Here is a 14,931-nt window from a genome sequence, read left to right as displayed (position 1 = left end):
TGTGGAATTAACGTTTGAAANCAAGGCGTTGTACTAATTTGTGCCACCATAAATAATATTTTGTCCATTTATTCATGTTTTTATAAGCTGTAACTATTAGTTGATCGTGGGGTTTTATATTTATGTTGTGTAAGCCAGCGCAATACTAATGACGTCAACCCACTTTACAAACCAATAGACCGGATAAAGCAACAGCCGTTGTATGGCAGGCGTTGAATTACTCTATTTACACAACCTCACTCGACTCCCTCGGGCTTTCTTTCATTCTCATTGAACCGAACAAACGAATGAGAACACGAGGTGTTTCACTGCTACAGCATTTTGTGTCTTACTATTGGTATGAGCTTGCTGTTTATATGGGGAAAATAGACAGACTCAATATGGCTTAATATTGAGATAAAATAAATACAAAATAATGATTTAAAATTGTAAATTCAAAGTTTACATGGCAAAGAAACTGGCAGAGCCAATTTATTTTTGTATAGATTAAATACAAGTTAATATAAATCCAACAACTTTCTACTTGGCCTTATTTTACCTAACTTAGGTTGCTAAACTTCGAAAGGCGTGTTTGTAATTCAATAATTTATACCTTAGGGGTTATTCAAATATAATATACTGACATAATAACTGGATAATAATGTGTATGTTTGAAATTCCGTCACAGGCACTTGGAGATAATTTATGAAAAGTGGATTGTGCGAATATATTGTAGCAATATCCAATTTGTAGCAAAAATATAAACAATATTTTAAAGTTATCACTTTTTTGTTCTTAAAAGTTTATATACATTTGTAGGATACAAAATTTACAAATCATACAGTTAATATAAATGTAGTTAACACGTGAACTATAGCAGTAGGGCAAGGAAAAGAATGTTTAAACTTGATTTTTAAAGCGTACAGTTTTATTTCGTGTTATTTACGTGTATTCCTTATAATAACTTTACTTATTAATCAAAATTATTTAAAAACACATTACACCCCTTACCCCGCCCGTTTGCAAATCGATAAATAACTTTCTCGTGTGTAATAATGGATATTTTTGAATTGTTGTCTTCTCATAAAGATATGATATAATAGGATGGGGAAGATGGGACACCTTTAATTCTATTTTCTCGTCTCATTTGTTAGTAAGCAAAGAAAATTCAAAAAATTATAAAACCGTGTTCTCACAACTCCCATAGACCGTCGTTAATTGTTTAAAACACGATCAGGATGTTTGGATATTATGTGCTAAAGGTATCCCGTCTCTAATTCCTAGTATACTCCCGAAAATCACGCTTAAATCAGCAAACAAAAGATAGGTAGTTTGCAATTAATCTTAGTATGGCGGCGTTGCAAAGTCTCTCCAACCAAGGGGTTACGGGTTCAAAGCTAAACGCTGCTACCATTGTAAGCGTATGTGTGTCATTGGCAAGACACTTAACGGCAATTTCTTCAACCTAGTGGTCACTAATGGATTGTTCGTTCTATCAATAATAAAATCCCCACGACTCTAAAAGAAAGTTGTTGAATGCTTAAAACACGATTAGGGAATATTATTTGTAAGCCTACCCAACTTACCCCACAGTCTTATACCACTGTTAGCCTCTCCTAACATTACCAACTTTAGGGTGGGGTAATATGGGTCAGCTTTCTATTCTATTTTCTCGTCCCCTTTGTAGTAAACGTAGAACACTCAAAGAATTTTAAAACCGTGTTCTCACAACTCCCATGTACGTTTGTTAGTTGTTTAACAAGTAAGCGGGCACGAGGTGTATGAAACAGAACACCTGTGTTATAACAACTGTCGTTGCCCCGCCATGCGAGGATAAATAAGTTACATACGTGGTAACTTGTAAACAGGCATGAGGTGTATGAAACAGAACACCTGTGTTATAACGACTGTCATTGCCCCGCCAGCAAGGATAAATAAATTACAAACGTGGTAGCTTGTAAGCGGCACGAGGTGTATGAAACAGAACACCCGTGTTATAACAACTGTCGTATCGCATCACCTACATAGAACTGAACCATCTTACCCAATCCTACTCTATTGAAAACATTAACCAGAAACAGTCGTTATCTGCTCCGACCTTTCCTGTGAAGTGGCAACCATGCAGAAGTCACTTTCAACAGATGAACTTGTTAAAGATAATGAACGAAAGAGATGTTTAAATATGCAGTGAAGATTGGAAGCAAACATGCACGTTCGCTGTTGACCATCAACAACATATTAGCGGGTAATAACACATGCGGAACGTGGAACTTTAGTTTAACGAAGGGGCTTTCCCATCGTCCCAGCTTATCCAAAGTCCCGGCCAACGTGTATGTAAACAACTCTCTATCTGCGAGTCGTGGCTTTTCGTGCATCCTTCTTGCCAGTCTATCTGACGGGCAGTTCCACGCCGAAACCGAACCTACAAAAGTTGTTGTCATATTTTTAATGATCTAATAAAAAATAGATGGAGTTGGGGACTTGACTAAACTGGTCGCATGAACGACTTACATAAGAACTGCTGGGTGTTGGGGTAATGCGCCAAATCTGGCTTACAATATTTAACCTCTTCAATACAGTAAAGAATAATAGATTAATTAAAATAATAAAAGATATTATTTAGCAATTGATAAACCATCCATTCACTAACCTTGCCGTCACTTGACGATTGCGTGAGACCATTGTAATGCAAGAGATTGAAATTGAGCGGTTTTGCTTCTGTCTAAAAATGCTTGGTTTACATTTCACTTTTTAAACATTACGTAAAACGGCAACCTCGTTATTATAAAACTCTTGGAAGAATTTTGTCCGGATGACGACGCCAAGCTCCTCGGGGTCAAGATTCCCAATCATTATCTTAACACTGTGGTGATCAAAAATGTATGTTATGACATAAACACCAGGTGATCCATAGAATACAATACATGTGTATTATGTCTTGTGCCAGGAATTAACGTCTTTTAGCTTTCCAAAAAAAAAAAAAAGCTCCCGATTGTCATTAATGGTTTGTTTAGATTGTCATCCATACAGAAAAACTATCACACAAAAAGTTAGACACGTGGTAACTTGTAAGCAAGCACGAGGTGTATGAAACAGAACACCTTGGTTATAAAACTGTGATTGCCCCGCTACACAAGAATAAATAAGTTACAATAATATACAATATGAGCCGTAGTAAACACTTACTACTCTGGGTCGCACACCAACTCCAATTCTTCCATCATATCTTTGAGTAAATCACATGGGATAAACCCATTGTCTGTAAATACAAACATAACATGTTATATTTAACTTATATTTATTTATGATGAAAAGGAAAACAACAGTTCTTAAAACACGGTAATGGTCTTGTGATAGTTACAATGCAAGAAACCAGTAAGCTACTGCACCCAAGCCACAACATTATAAAAATAGGACTTTGAATATTTATTTACATCGTATATTTCACCCACCTTCTGGGTCAAACTTATCAAACACCTTGTGTGCTTTTTGTAGCGCGGTGTCTTCAGCTACTAATGTTGTATCGAGTGAATACACGAGGGAAAGATGGGTCTCACTACCAACCAACCATATGGGGAACACGGGACGCTTAAGTAGATTTCCAACTTTTAGATAACGAAGTTGTTCAAGCAAGGTGAGGAAACCGATCTTGACTTGGTTCGTGATTCCTCGGAGTTCTGGAAAATATAAGCATGGTGTAAACCAGTGGGGGGTTTTACTTTATATTTTTGTGCTTATGAGTTAAAGCTCATTACTGTACAGCTCAACAGTTCAAACCAGCAGATATACAGTTTTTTTATCTCTTAGTTAAGGGAGGCACATTACTGTATAGTAGGACAACTTTAAGTTATCTAACGTTACTTTCCTATTTCATACAACCCGTGCCGAATTATGAGATGTTATGCAACCGTGTGGGTCATCTTTTATTCTATGACACTGAAAGTTTGAACAACTTAATAGCAACCACTGGGTTGGAGCAATTTCTTTTAAATATTTACACAAGCCCACTCAGCAACATTAAGTCTAAACCCTACTGTGTTTTATGGTTTCAAAGGCAGCTAGCCAACCCTTATGCCATAATGTGACAACTCGAATATTAAAATCAAAATGAATGAAACGTGAACTCACTTAGACCAGCCACGTCCCGATCCCCGTCAAACACATTCGACACCGCTTGTCCGCAAATCATCAAATTGATTAAATTCTGACTTGAAAAATACAAACAGATAATCATAATATATAATACACTCGTTTTAAACGGTGTCAGACTTAAGTTAAAGAATTGGAAATTAAGACTCTGTTGTGCTCAGCTCGGGCATAATGTAAACCGGTGCTTTTATTTTATATCCGGTATATAAAGTTAATCTGTTTAAGGTTTGTGAAGTGACAGGCAGATGAAATGTTACAATTAAGTTAGTGCTTTAATTACCAGATGAGCAGTAACAACACTATTTTAGAATCAAAGGAACAATATATATATACGATATATATATAACTTTGTATTATATATATAATAGGCCTATACACACACATATATATATACGTACACAATATATACAGTATACATACCTTCCATGGCCATGTATTGGATCCACAAGTGACATCTCAGGATTGTCCATCTCGTTTAAAACATTATTTATTCCCTGCAGTGAAAAGGTGGCCAATGATTTATTAAGTGAAGGATGTTTACAGTGGTTGGCATTTATTGAGGATGGTAGTTGTGGTAATATTGTGGGTTGCTTGGGTGAGATATTTAATGACAAAGTTATAATGTGGTTGAGGTTACACGGCAGAGAGCATGAGGTTTATAAAATATGACAACCGTGTTGACACTCCTGTAGTTGCCCTGTTATGCTATGTAATAAAGTGACAATAATTTAATGTTATTGCTTTAATTGAATAAAATATGCCTAGTTATATATTTTTACAATAATACGTTCTATTTATGGAATGTTATTTTTATCTTATCATTCATGATATATTGATATATATATACATGTATTTGGCCAATATAAAATAATGCCAAACCAACCTTGGATAAAATAATTGAATAAAGCAACTTAACCACTCCAAAACTGGAGTAAAACTCTGAAATATTTTCCTTTATATTTGATTTGAGCATTTCTTTACTTGTACAGTGCGTCAATCTGTAAACAGAAAAGATTAAAATGATAGCTTGAATTAAATTAATAACAAAATGTACTCTGGTTTAAAATATAATTCATGTGTAATGTGCTGATACACCAACAAGAATGGCTGAAAAGATGGTTTAAAGCAATGATAGAACCCGGGGTTTGATTCCCCAAGTTTCAACCGAATCGCATGCGCTGATTCGGCAAATACTTTTTTACAGACATCAGACAATATAGATGTGATTTTTAACATTGAAGTTGAGTCCTACATTTCGACAGTCGGTGTAAATAGTTGTTGTTCCAAATAAGCTTGTTCACCTTATGCTACGATGGAATAAACAAAGTGAAAGATTCTCCACGTCTTCTAAGATCTCGGTCCTTGAAGAGGATTCTTCGTTACGCAACAACTCTTGTTCTGGAATAATTATATAAAGTATTTACATAACAATGTGTAAGTAATAATCAATTTAACTTTGCATATTTTTTAACATAAAGACACATATTACAATTCCTAATTATGGCAACAGATAAAAAGCTAGGTATTTTTCTACAACCTAAAACATATCTATGGTTGCCTGTTTAAAAAATGGTTATAAAATCAACACAAATTAAACATTTTACTCAGTTGGACTTAAACCTAAACCACAAAGTTACGAAACATTTAATATTTATATAGGAAACATATAGACTGACCAATCACCTTGGTTTTTAGTTGCTTTTCCATGAAGACTCTGTTTACAAATAACCCAACGTTCCGTTTCAAATTGGGTTAAAACTTCGCAAAGTGCGTCCACGAAAAAGTCGGTTCTTTGCGCATCTAAATATGAGTATACATGATGTCAATTAAACAAGAATTTTAAAAAAAGTTCTTTATTGATTGAATTAACTACGTGACTTGGTAGATTTTGGTAGTTTTTATTGTGGATGCTATTCTAAAATCCATGCAACTTTAAACCTAAGTTTCCAACTTGGTTAAACTAAATGTTCACCTGAAATATTCGACATATCTTGGTTGGTTAAGCTTGGTAGATTTTCATTTCCGTCAATTTTAAACAAAATATTTTTGAGAAGAAATCCTTGCATTGGAGCAATAACAGCGCATGGTCCTCCTGCATGTTGGACCAACGCGCATTTTTCATCGGGACTCCATTCAAATCCTGTGTAATTACATTGGTGTAACAATAATGTACAACTATATTCAATTCTATATGGATGATATAGTTTAAGGGCCTCGAATTTGAGAAGAATTTGGCTCATTATCCCAACACCCAGACTGCTTACAGATATCCAAATAAAGTTTGCTGATGAACATGTAACCTATGCTGCTATAACTACAAAATAGCTGTAAATTAAATTTACTTGACTTGCCAACATTGGACCTGCCAATAAATGTAAAACACCCAATGCCTGACATATGACAATGCAGAGTCCAGTTTGGTAGTGAGTTTATAAAATTTCAGGGGTTGCGACAACAAAATGGGTTAACCGCAAAAGAAGCTTTGTATTTGTCCTACAACATTTTAAGGACAATGCGCTGTTACAATTGAAAATTCAGGGTTTGCTGAAAGTTGCAGCCTTTTGCAAAATACCCAGGATATGATTGATGCTTGTTGGACATTGTACAATATACATCAACAGCAGTGATTACAAGTCAATACAGCCATACCTTGTGACCACCTCTGGAATATAGTATCAGACATATTCTCTCCCCAAACCAACGCAAGTAACTTCTTATCAAGCTCGTTTTCCGGGCTGTCCATTGCCGTTGCCGTTAGATACTTAGAAATGTCTCAGTGGATAATTTATAATAAAGCGAATTCCGACAACACGGAACAGTTAATTAGTTTTAATCGTCAGCCATTCTAAAATAAAATGGGTTCAAACTAAAGCATTGTTTATATTTATATTTAACGATCCTGCTAGCACAATATAAACTACATTAGGCTAAGTAAATTTTGAACACGTCTGCATTAGCCTTTTTCTAATGCGAAAATACTAAATTCAATTGCCCACCAGTTAGAATTCTAAGTGCAATGCATATAATATTGCTGAGAATACGGGATATACCCTTAGTGTGTTAAATTTATTTGTTTTTGCAAAAAGAATATAACCAAACCTAAATTAAATAAGTATCAAAAGAAAAAGTTTGTTTCCAGTTGTGTGTATAAACTGGCGTGTAATATGTAGCAAGCGGGAAGTTGGAACTGGAAGGTAAACGAAGAAACTTAACGTAAAGTTCGTTTTTTAAGGAATGGAAAGTGGTCATGGTCCTAAGCCAAAACTCGTAGTTTTTGACCTAGGTATGTTTATGTCGATAACTTTGTTGTTGTGATGTTGCTAAAAAGTTATGCCATTCTTATAGTAAACTTTAGACATGTTAACTTAATAATTTGTTGCTAGTCCCCTATGTTATTTGCTAACTGCTAAACGTAACTACTAATAACCCCTAACTACGAACCTCTAACACTTTCCACCAGCGTAATCTACTGGAGGATTCTTCACTGGTATCAATAATTAAAATCTGGTTGTTTTATTTTTTACTAGATTACACGTTATGGCCTTTTTGGGTTGACACTCATTTTACACCACCATTCCACAAAGATAGGTAAGATATAGATTTACAAATTAAAATACCATAATTATTGAAATAATTGGTAAGTTGTATTTATTTTATTTACTTATGATTTCTATTTAGTGATGGGAATGTTCTTGACAGTCGGCAGGCAAAAATTCTTTTGTATCCAGATTCGAAAGATATTTTAAAACAGCTGAACGCAGATGGTTACACTATTGCTGTCGCATCAAGGTATTTTAGTTAGTTGGAAAAATTTTCCACCTTATCTGCTAACAGTTGTACACAAACCTCTGGTCCAAGTGATGGATTCTTCACTGCTGTCTTAAGTTTAAATAATTGTCTTATTTTCTTGTTCTAAATGCATAAATTTGCCCTAAGTTTTAAACATTTTATTCAGAACCAGTTGCACTGCTGAAGCAAACAATCTTTTGGAGAAATTTGATTTAAACAAATACATTTCACACAAACAGATTTACCCAGGATGCAAAAAGAATCATTTTTCAAAGTAGGTTTCGTTACAAACTTATTCATGTGCCAATATGGTGGCTGTTAAGATTCACTGTTGATAAAAAACTAAGTTAATTTGACCCTGGTGTGATTACTATGCATGTAAAGGTTCCATGCAACAACTGGTATAAAATATGAGGACATGATCTTTTTTGATGACGAATACAGGAATGTGAGTGATGTCTCAGAAAAAGGTAAATACCATTATTTGTGTGTTGTGTACAAAACTATAAAAACAATTAATATTTTCTTGCGTAGGTGTCACTTGTATCTTTGTTGAACATGGAATTAACTGGAAGGAAATCAAAGATGGTTTTAACAAGTTTCAGCGAAATCGGAACCGCCCTTAATTAATGTTTTTCTTCTCTTTGTATCGTGGCTCGAGACTTGTCATACATCGTATGTTTTCCTTTAAATTTCAAATTCTTTATTGCGATATTATTTATAAATTTTACTCAGTGGACTTCTGAACTTATTTTGCTTTTCATTCAAATTTCTTCTGGTTATCATGGTGGTATTTAAAATGAGTTAATGCAACCTATTTATCCTTCTAATAGGGCAAGAACAGTCGTTATAACTCGGGTGTTTCATAAACCACAACAAACACATGCAAAAAGCAACTAACTTAGCTGACGTATTAAATTACATAGCAGACAAGTTGTGCAACGTGAAATTGCTCCCATACTAAATTGCAAACCCTGGCCACGACCCTTGGCGTGTCGCAACGTAGAAAAAAACATTTACACAGAATACAAAAAACAAGCAATTAGGTGAAGTAGCATTTATAGGCGCAAATCTCCACGATGTAAATAATCCACAAGATTGTAACAATGTGGTGATTTGGTAAGCAGTAGAGTGGGGTAAGATGGCCCATGTTTTTATTCAGTATCATTTAGAAGTACAAAAAATATTTACTAAATTATTATTACTTATCTAAACTAAAAGAAAGTTGTTAATTGCTGTCTAAAACACGATTAGGGAATATGGGATATTGTGTGCTAACGGTATCCCATCTTACCCCACAATACTATATTAATATTAAATAGGGAACATTTTCGCAATCTGTAGCTGTGGGTAATTATTTTGCTCGGTAACAAATTTCAAGAGCGGGTTAAACTTAAAAGTAACACTGGTGCACAATAACCTTTTATTCGTCACTTAAAAGTTAAAAAGATTCGGCTTCGTAAGCGCCGTTGTCGTTGCCCACCGAACTGTTGGTGGACGGCTGTGTTGTCTCGGTTTCACTAAACTTGGTTGGGCTTGCGTTACCTACGCATGCAGGTCTCACCATGCTACGGTGTGGGCCCATTATCTGTTTGAACAACATGACGGTGATGCAACATCCGAACGAAAAGATGAACACGAAGATGATCATGAGTGTGAGCATATCACCGTTGGCAAACCTCCAGAAATATGAGATGAGGACAAAAGCTGCGTAGACCATCACCACACCAGCGAGGTAGAACGCCTGTTTGGTTGGCGACATTTCATAATTCGAATCTAGTTTCTTATCCCCGATGATCGCTGCTTCGATCCGAATAAATATGTAAAGGAACAGCCATGAAAAGAGGAGCATCATATATTCCTCGGCCGGAATGAAAAACATTTCGTAAATCCGGCTGAAACCTGTTTGACCCGGTTCCTTTCCTTTCACCACGGTCCCACAAAGCGCAAGAACGATCGTGAGAAATATCAAAACTGGGATGATTCGAAAATACGGCGAGATTTTCTTCCAGAAAGGGAAACTAAACACCTGAACATGCAGTTGTGTTATTCCTAATCGTTGTTTACGATGTGGTGCAAATATAACACACGACCTTACCTGTGTAAACGCAAGGACAAATCCAAACCCGAATGTAAATATTGGCCACAAAGAGCTTCCTCCTGCTACATCGGGGTTGCTGGTTTGAACCGCAATCACGGTACCATGCGCGAACACCCACACCTCGTTCAACAATCTCCAGTATCTATGGTGAAACAAAATGGTACAATTAAGAACCAGTAAGCCAGTTAGTGTAATACTTTGGGGTAAGATGGGACACCTAGCACATAGTTTCCACTGTGTTTTTAACGATTAACAACGCTCTTTTTAGAGTCATCAGGATATATTTATATAATTCTGTGAATATTCTGTATTTACTATTAAATGGGACGGTAAAGAGAATGAAAACGTGGACCGTCTTAATAAGTTTACATAAAAGCGATCAACATCATCTCAATACCAACCTGTTAAGATGCATGTCAGTGTAGATGAGACTTCCCTGCAACAACACCATAGCTGTGTGAAAGAAACCAAATGTATGTCCCCATGTATTTTCCATGGGATGATACCAGAATGTGTATATTGTCGCCCACGAGAAGATAAACCCATGATACCTGGAAATAGAAAATGTATTTGTTCAAAGCATAAGCTGCCCGATAACCGATAATAACTTTGTCATAACATTGCATATTGCCGTGAAGGTAGATGGGACACCGTTAGCACATAAAATTCTATATTTCGTAATCCTGTTTTTTGGACAATCACCAACGCTCTTTTAGAGTCGTGAGGATACGGTTATAATTCTATAAACATTCTTTGTTCAAACGGGACGATAAAATAACACGCAAACATGCCCCATCTTACCCCAATCTTTTATAACAGTTAAACATTTTCACTTGAAGTTAAAACACGATGTCACACTTCCATTGTGTTTTTCATTCAATTCTGGTGTAACAGTCACGCCTTTTATCCAAAACAAATTTCATTCTTAGATTTTAAAAGACGAAATAAATTTCATGCGTTCATAGCCCGTCACTCACTTTCGTATAAGTTGTACGGGACCTTGATTAAGTCGAAGATATTTTGCAAGTTTATCATCAGAGCTTGGGTTCGGCCACATTAATATAATTCCTCTGTCTCGATATTCCATTAAAAGAATAAAACAAATCATCATAATGACGGAAGCCTGGGGGAAATTATGAACTTAGAACTGAACATGGAGATTAATTATATATTTCAATAATTGACTGATGATGTCATTTTATGGAAAATAATATTTTATTTTACTTTGCAACTGTAACAGTATAAGAACACGCACCCAAACGTAACTTTAATAAAGCATGCGATGCATCCCAAATAACGTGCAATGTTACTTGGCTACTGCTGTGACGCTTTTAAACAATAAGTTGATAAAATATTCACACATTTTTAAAGCTGACAAGCAAATACAAATTACATGTTTAAAATCTTGCATCGGAAACACAAATCATTTGCATTGGTTATCACCTGCGAGGATGAAACTGCGACGTCTTGTGCGGTTCCATCATACGTCCAATGCGTTTGTACCAGATGCAAGATATGAAACACAGCGTTCACACCAAGTAGCGACCAATTAAACCATCGCATTTCACTCCTAAACCAAGTCGTTTGGGTTAAGGAGTTCGGTGTATACACTATGCGGGACGGTGAATTCCGTTAGCAACTAATATCCCATATTTCCCAATCATGTTTTTAACAATTAACAACGTTCTTTTAGAGTCATGGGGATACGTTTATACGACCGTGTAAATATTGTTTGTTTACAATCAAATGGAACGATAAATAGAAATGAAAACTTGAACCGTCTTAATTACCCCAGCCCACTATAGTGTAGCGAATACAGAAACAGACCAAATTATCTCAAATCACCAAAGTAACAAATACCCGGTTGAACTCATTCACAACAAGCTTGCTGCTAAGTCTTCAGTTAGTCATTTCCACGCCAACCGTAGCTAAACCAACTCACCCGTATTTCTTGGTACGCGCGCCATCTTTCCGCCTTGACACGGTAAGTTGAGCTCTGTATATTAACGCCCATATAAAGCCTTGGTGAAGGCAGTAGAACAACCACACGATTGCGTGAGTTAATATTGTTGCTTGGTCGGGTGGAAGCTTCCAGAAATACCAAGTACCAACACAGTCTGCTCCCGAACGACCTGTGTTTAAATTAAACGATGTCATCGCGATTCGAATATCTTGTAGTTTATTCCGTTGAATAAAGGTTTACGTTGTGAAGGTGTAAGTTGAATTTTATCGGTCGTCTGTATACGGTGTATGTTGAACGTTTGGGGCCAGCTTTTATTTCAGCGACCACTCGTCCGTGAGTTGCGGAACAACCAGAAGGTTCATGACCCTTGTCTTGTGTTACACCACATGTGATCGAACATATATTAAACCCGAGCCACCTTCATTATGAAACATTAAGCTTCATATTTTGGAGGGAACATTTACAACATTGTGTCCATGCCAGCATACACCTGTGTTGTACGCTGTATATTCAGATACAACCCATTAGTAAGCGCTCAATCTATTAGCATTGAGTGTTTAAGGATACATTAGCTCAAACTGTAAAACAATTTGCACGGATAAATGCAATTAATATTCCGGCGCCGTGGCTAAGTTGGTTGCGGGCGTACGTGTCTCTGTCCAATAGGCAATAACGTGGGTTGTCTAAATTATCAGCCATACAGAAAAACAATCACGCACAAAAATCGCTAATGACAATAAAACACAATGACATATTCCTTGTTTGTCATCCTTATATAAAACACACAAGGTAAATAAACCTCCCAACCTGGTATTGAAGTATCATTGCAAAAGTAAGGTTCAGGTAAGAATCTTATCATGGAATTGTTCACGCTTTCGTATGTGTAGCCCGACTGTGCGTTCCAACCCTTGGAGGCGCCTATACGGAAACAATTTTAAATAAGAAAAAAAAACAATTTTAAGTTGGAAAAAGATGAGGCATTCTCTTTTATCCTCTCATTTGGTTGTAAACAAAGAACATTAACCGATGTTTTTAATCGTGGCCTCACGACTCTAAAAGAGCGTTGGTAAAATAAAAACGTGATGATGAAATATGGGAATCTTTTACCAAAGTAAAATAAATATATTTACTATTGCAAAAGCTACCATTCATAAACAAGAAGAAAAACAGGATTACTTTTCCGCTTTTTATTATTTCGTGAACTTACGTGACACAAATATTCGCTCCTCACCAGAACAAGTTATAAATAAAGACATTTATTGCAATTTGGAATTTCCTAGATTAAAGTCACGTTGACACATCATAGCTAATTATGTTATAATGTATTATATATCTTCATTGTACAAGGGGTGCACGCAATAACCATAATCGTGACCATCGTGCTTAATATTGTACTTTCTGCGTCATATTTCCAATTAATTGAACGTAGATGAAATTGCGGGTGATGTTTAAACCAAAAGGTCATATTTTTGGTTTCATCACTTTTGGTATTAAACTTTATTTTTGCGCTAAAAATAATAATATGAACAAACCAAGAATAATATGAAGGTCGTAAACACTGAATGCAACTTACCCCACGCCCACATGCAGCCAAGCCAAGCAATGATAAACAACATGGAAAACACCCAGGTTACAACATCGTGTCGGGTTGTGGATCCTGTAAATACAAGGATTTACTTTATGTGTTTATATTTCTTTAATTAGTCATTATAGTTAAAGATGAAAATAAAGCCATATTCGTGTAGTCAAATAAGTAGTTGATAAATTACTCGTTTCAACCAACTGTGGCGTGGTTTATGCCGCAGTTAAGCCCGATTGGTGTTTTAGTACGGTGGGGGAGATAGGATACCTTTAGCACACGATATCCAAACACCCTGATCTTGTTTTAAACAGCTAACAACGGTCTATAGGAGTTGTAAGGATACGGTTTTATAATTTTATGAATGTTATTTATTCACTACCAAATGGAACGAGAAAATAGAATATAAAGGTGTTCCATCTTACCCCACCCTACAATATGTGTTTTATAGAAACTTCACGGGCATAGTCTACCCGGCTATTTCCTTGGTCCCTATTGTACAGAACAAAGCATAAGCTGTGTGGATATGGATGAGAGGGTTTGAAACGGACTGTAAGTCAAGCGGATACAAACAAACGTCACTACTGGTTCAAGTACAAATATTTGCTGACGGTCAATTTTTTGGGCTCATATATGTTATATGTTTGTGATTGGAAAATGTTTTAAAAAATGACCTAAGCGCTGCCGGGGAAAGGTTACCGTTACCACGTAATATCTCATGGTTTTTAATCGTGTTTTAACAATTAAGAACGATCTTGAGTCGTGAGCTACGTTATATAACTCGGCAAATATGTTTGTTTGCTACCAAATGTGACGATACATGAAAGTGAAAACATGAACCATCTTACCTAACCTACTATACATAAGACCATACTTACCGCATTTTTGTTGACCGCCGCTTTCATCATTGTCTACTTTGTTTTTTCCCATCCTTGGGTTGTGGTTTTACTTTAATACATCCGTAAAGTTTTAAATCATTTCAAATAAAATCTACAGAAAAAAAATAAAAAAATACTTTAAGGCAAAATGCTAAAAACCACAAACCGCTTTTGTATTCGCCATTATAGTAATGCTGCTGCAACTTCCAAATCCATCAAAAATATATTATATTTAATAATTTTATTTTTGGCGAACAAATATTGAAATGCAGTCATTTTATCTAATACCTTTCCTCTAAGTATCAGTTTTATTTCATACTTTTGCAATTCCGCTTTTTTATTGTTTGCTAAACAAGTTCTGTCTAAACTTAATAACTCCACACGGTGTATCACCGGACGCGGTTGAATGGACACGCCTGGAGTGAATGGATCGACCATCAGTGAAAAAGTGTTTCCAAATATATTTCTATTTAACTTTAAGGTTACAGATTTA

At 35.8% G+C, this 14,931-nt stretch overlaps 3 protein-coding genes across 4 annotated transcripts; 1 reads left to right on the top strand and 2 right to left on the bottom strand.

Moving 5' to 3' along the window:
• Positions 1-2,107: 2,107 nt before the first annotated feature.
• Positions 2,108-6,997, bottom strand: LOC100179044 (ubiquitin carboxyl-terminal hydrolase MINDY-3). 2 transcript variants are annotated; one of them, XM_009863299.3, is made up of 12 exons: positions 6,778-6,997; positions 6,101-6,268; positions 5,812-5,928; positions 5,430-5,526; positions 5,012-5,126; positions 4,549-4,622; positions 4,108-4,187; positions 3,432-3,656; positions 3,166-3,238; positions 2,755-2,842; positions 2,630-2,697; positions 2,108-2,401 (listed from the first exon to the last, which is right to left on the bottom strand). In XM_009863299.3, exons 1-12 carry the CDS (start codon positions 6,869-6,871, stop codon positions 2,368-2,370), a joined length of 1,233 nt encoding a protein of 410 aa, XP_009861601.1. In that variant the 5' UTR covers positions 6,872-6,997; the 3' UTR covers positions 2,108-2,367. The 2 variants fall into 2 exon arrangements, with proteins under 2 accessions (XP_009861601.1, XP_002130396.1); XM_002130360.4 differs by having other exon boundaries at positions 2,630-2,701; positions 6,778-6,996.
• Positions 6,998-7,263: 266 nt separating this feature from the next.
• On the top strand, positions 7,264-8,732 carry LOC100181387 (magnesium-dependent phosphatase 1-like). Its single transcript, XM_002130241.5, has 6 exons — positions 7,264-7,411; positions 7,656-7,716; positions 7,807-7,917; positions 8,084-8,191; positions 8,302-8,387; positions 8,452-8,732. Exons 1-6 carry the CDS (start codon positions 7,363-7,365, stop codon positions 8,541-8,543), a joined length of 507 nt encoding a protein of 168 aa, XP_002130277.1. The 5' UTR covers positions 7,264-7,362; the 3' UTR covers positions 8,544-8,732.
• Positions 8,711-14,568, bottom strand: LOC100183750. The gene is made up of 9 exons (XM_002130168.5): positions 14,439-14,568; positions 13,555-13,638; positions 12,789-12,899; positions 11,961-12,150; positions 11,462-11,588; positions 10,996-11,141; positions 10,420-10,569; positions 10,016-10,160; positions 8,711-9,946 (listed from the first exon to the last, which is right to left on the bottom strand). The coding sequence occupies exons 1-9, from the start codon at positions 14,488-14,490 to the stop codon at positions 9,359-9,361; spliced, it is 1,593 nt and encodes a 530-aa protein (XP_002130204.1). The 5' UTR covers positions 14,491-14,568; the 3' UTR covers positions 8,711-9,358.
• Positions 14,569-14,931: the final 363 nt, after the last annotated feature.

This window comes from Ciona intestinalis, unplaced genomic scaffold, assembly GCF_000224145.3.
Source record: "Ciona intestinalis unplaced genomic scaffold, KH HT000119.2, whole genome shotgun sequence".
Taxonomy (NCBI): Eukaryota; Metazoa; Chordata; class Ascidiacea; order Phlebobranchia; family Cionidae; genus Ciona; species Ciona intestinalis.
The sequence above is the reverse complement of the archived record's forward strand: the minus strand, read 5'-3'. Positions and strand labels throughout refer to the sequence as shown.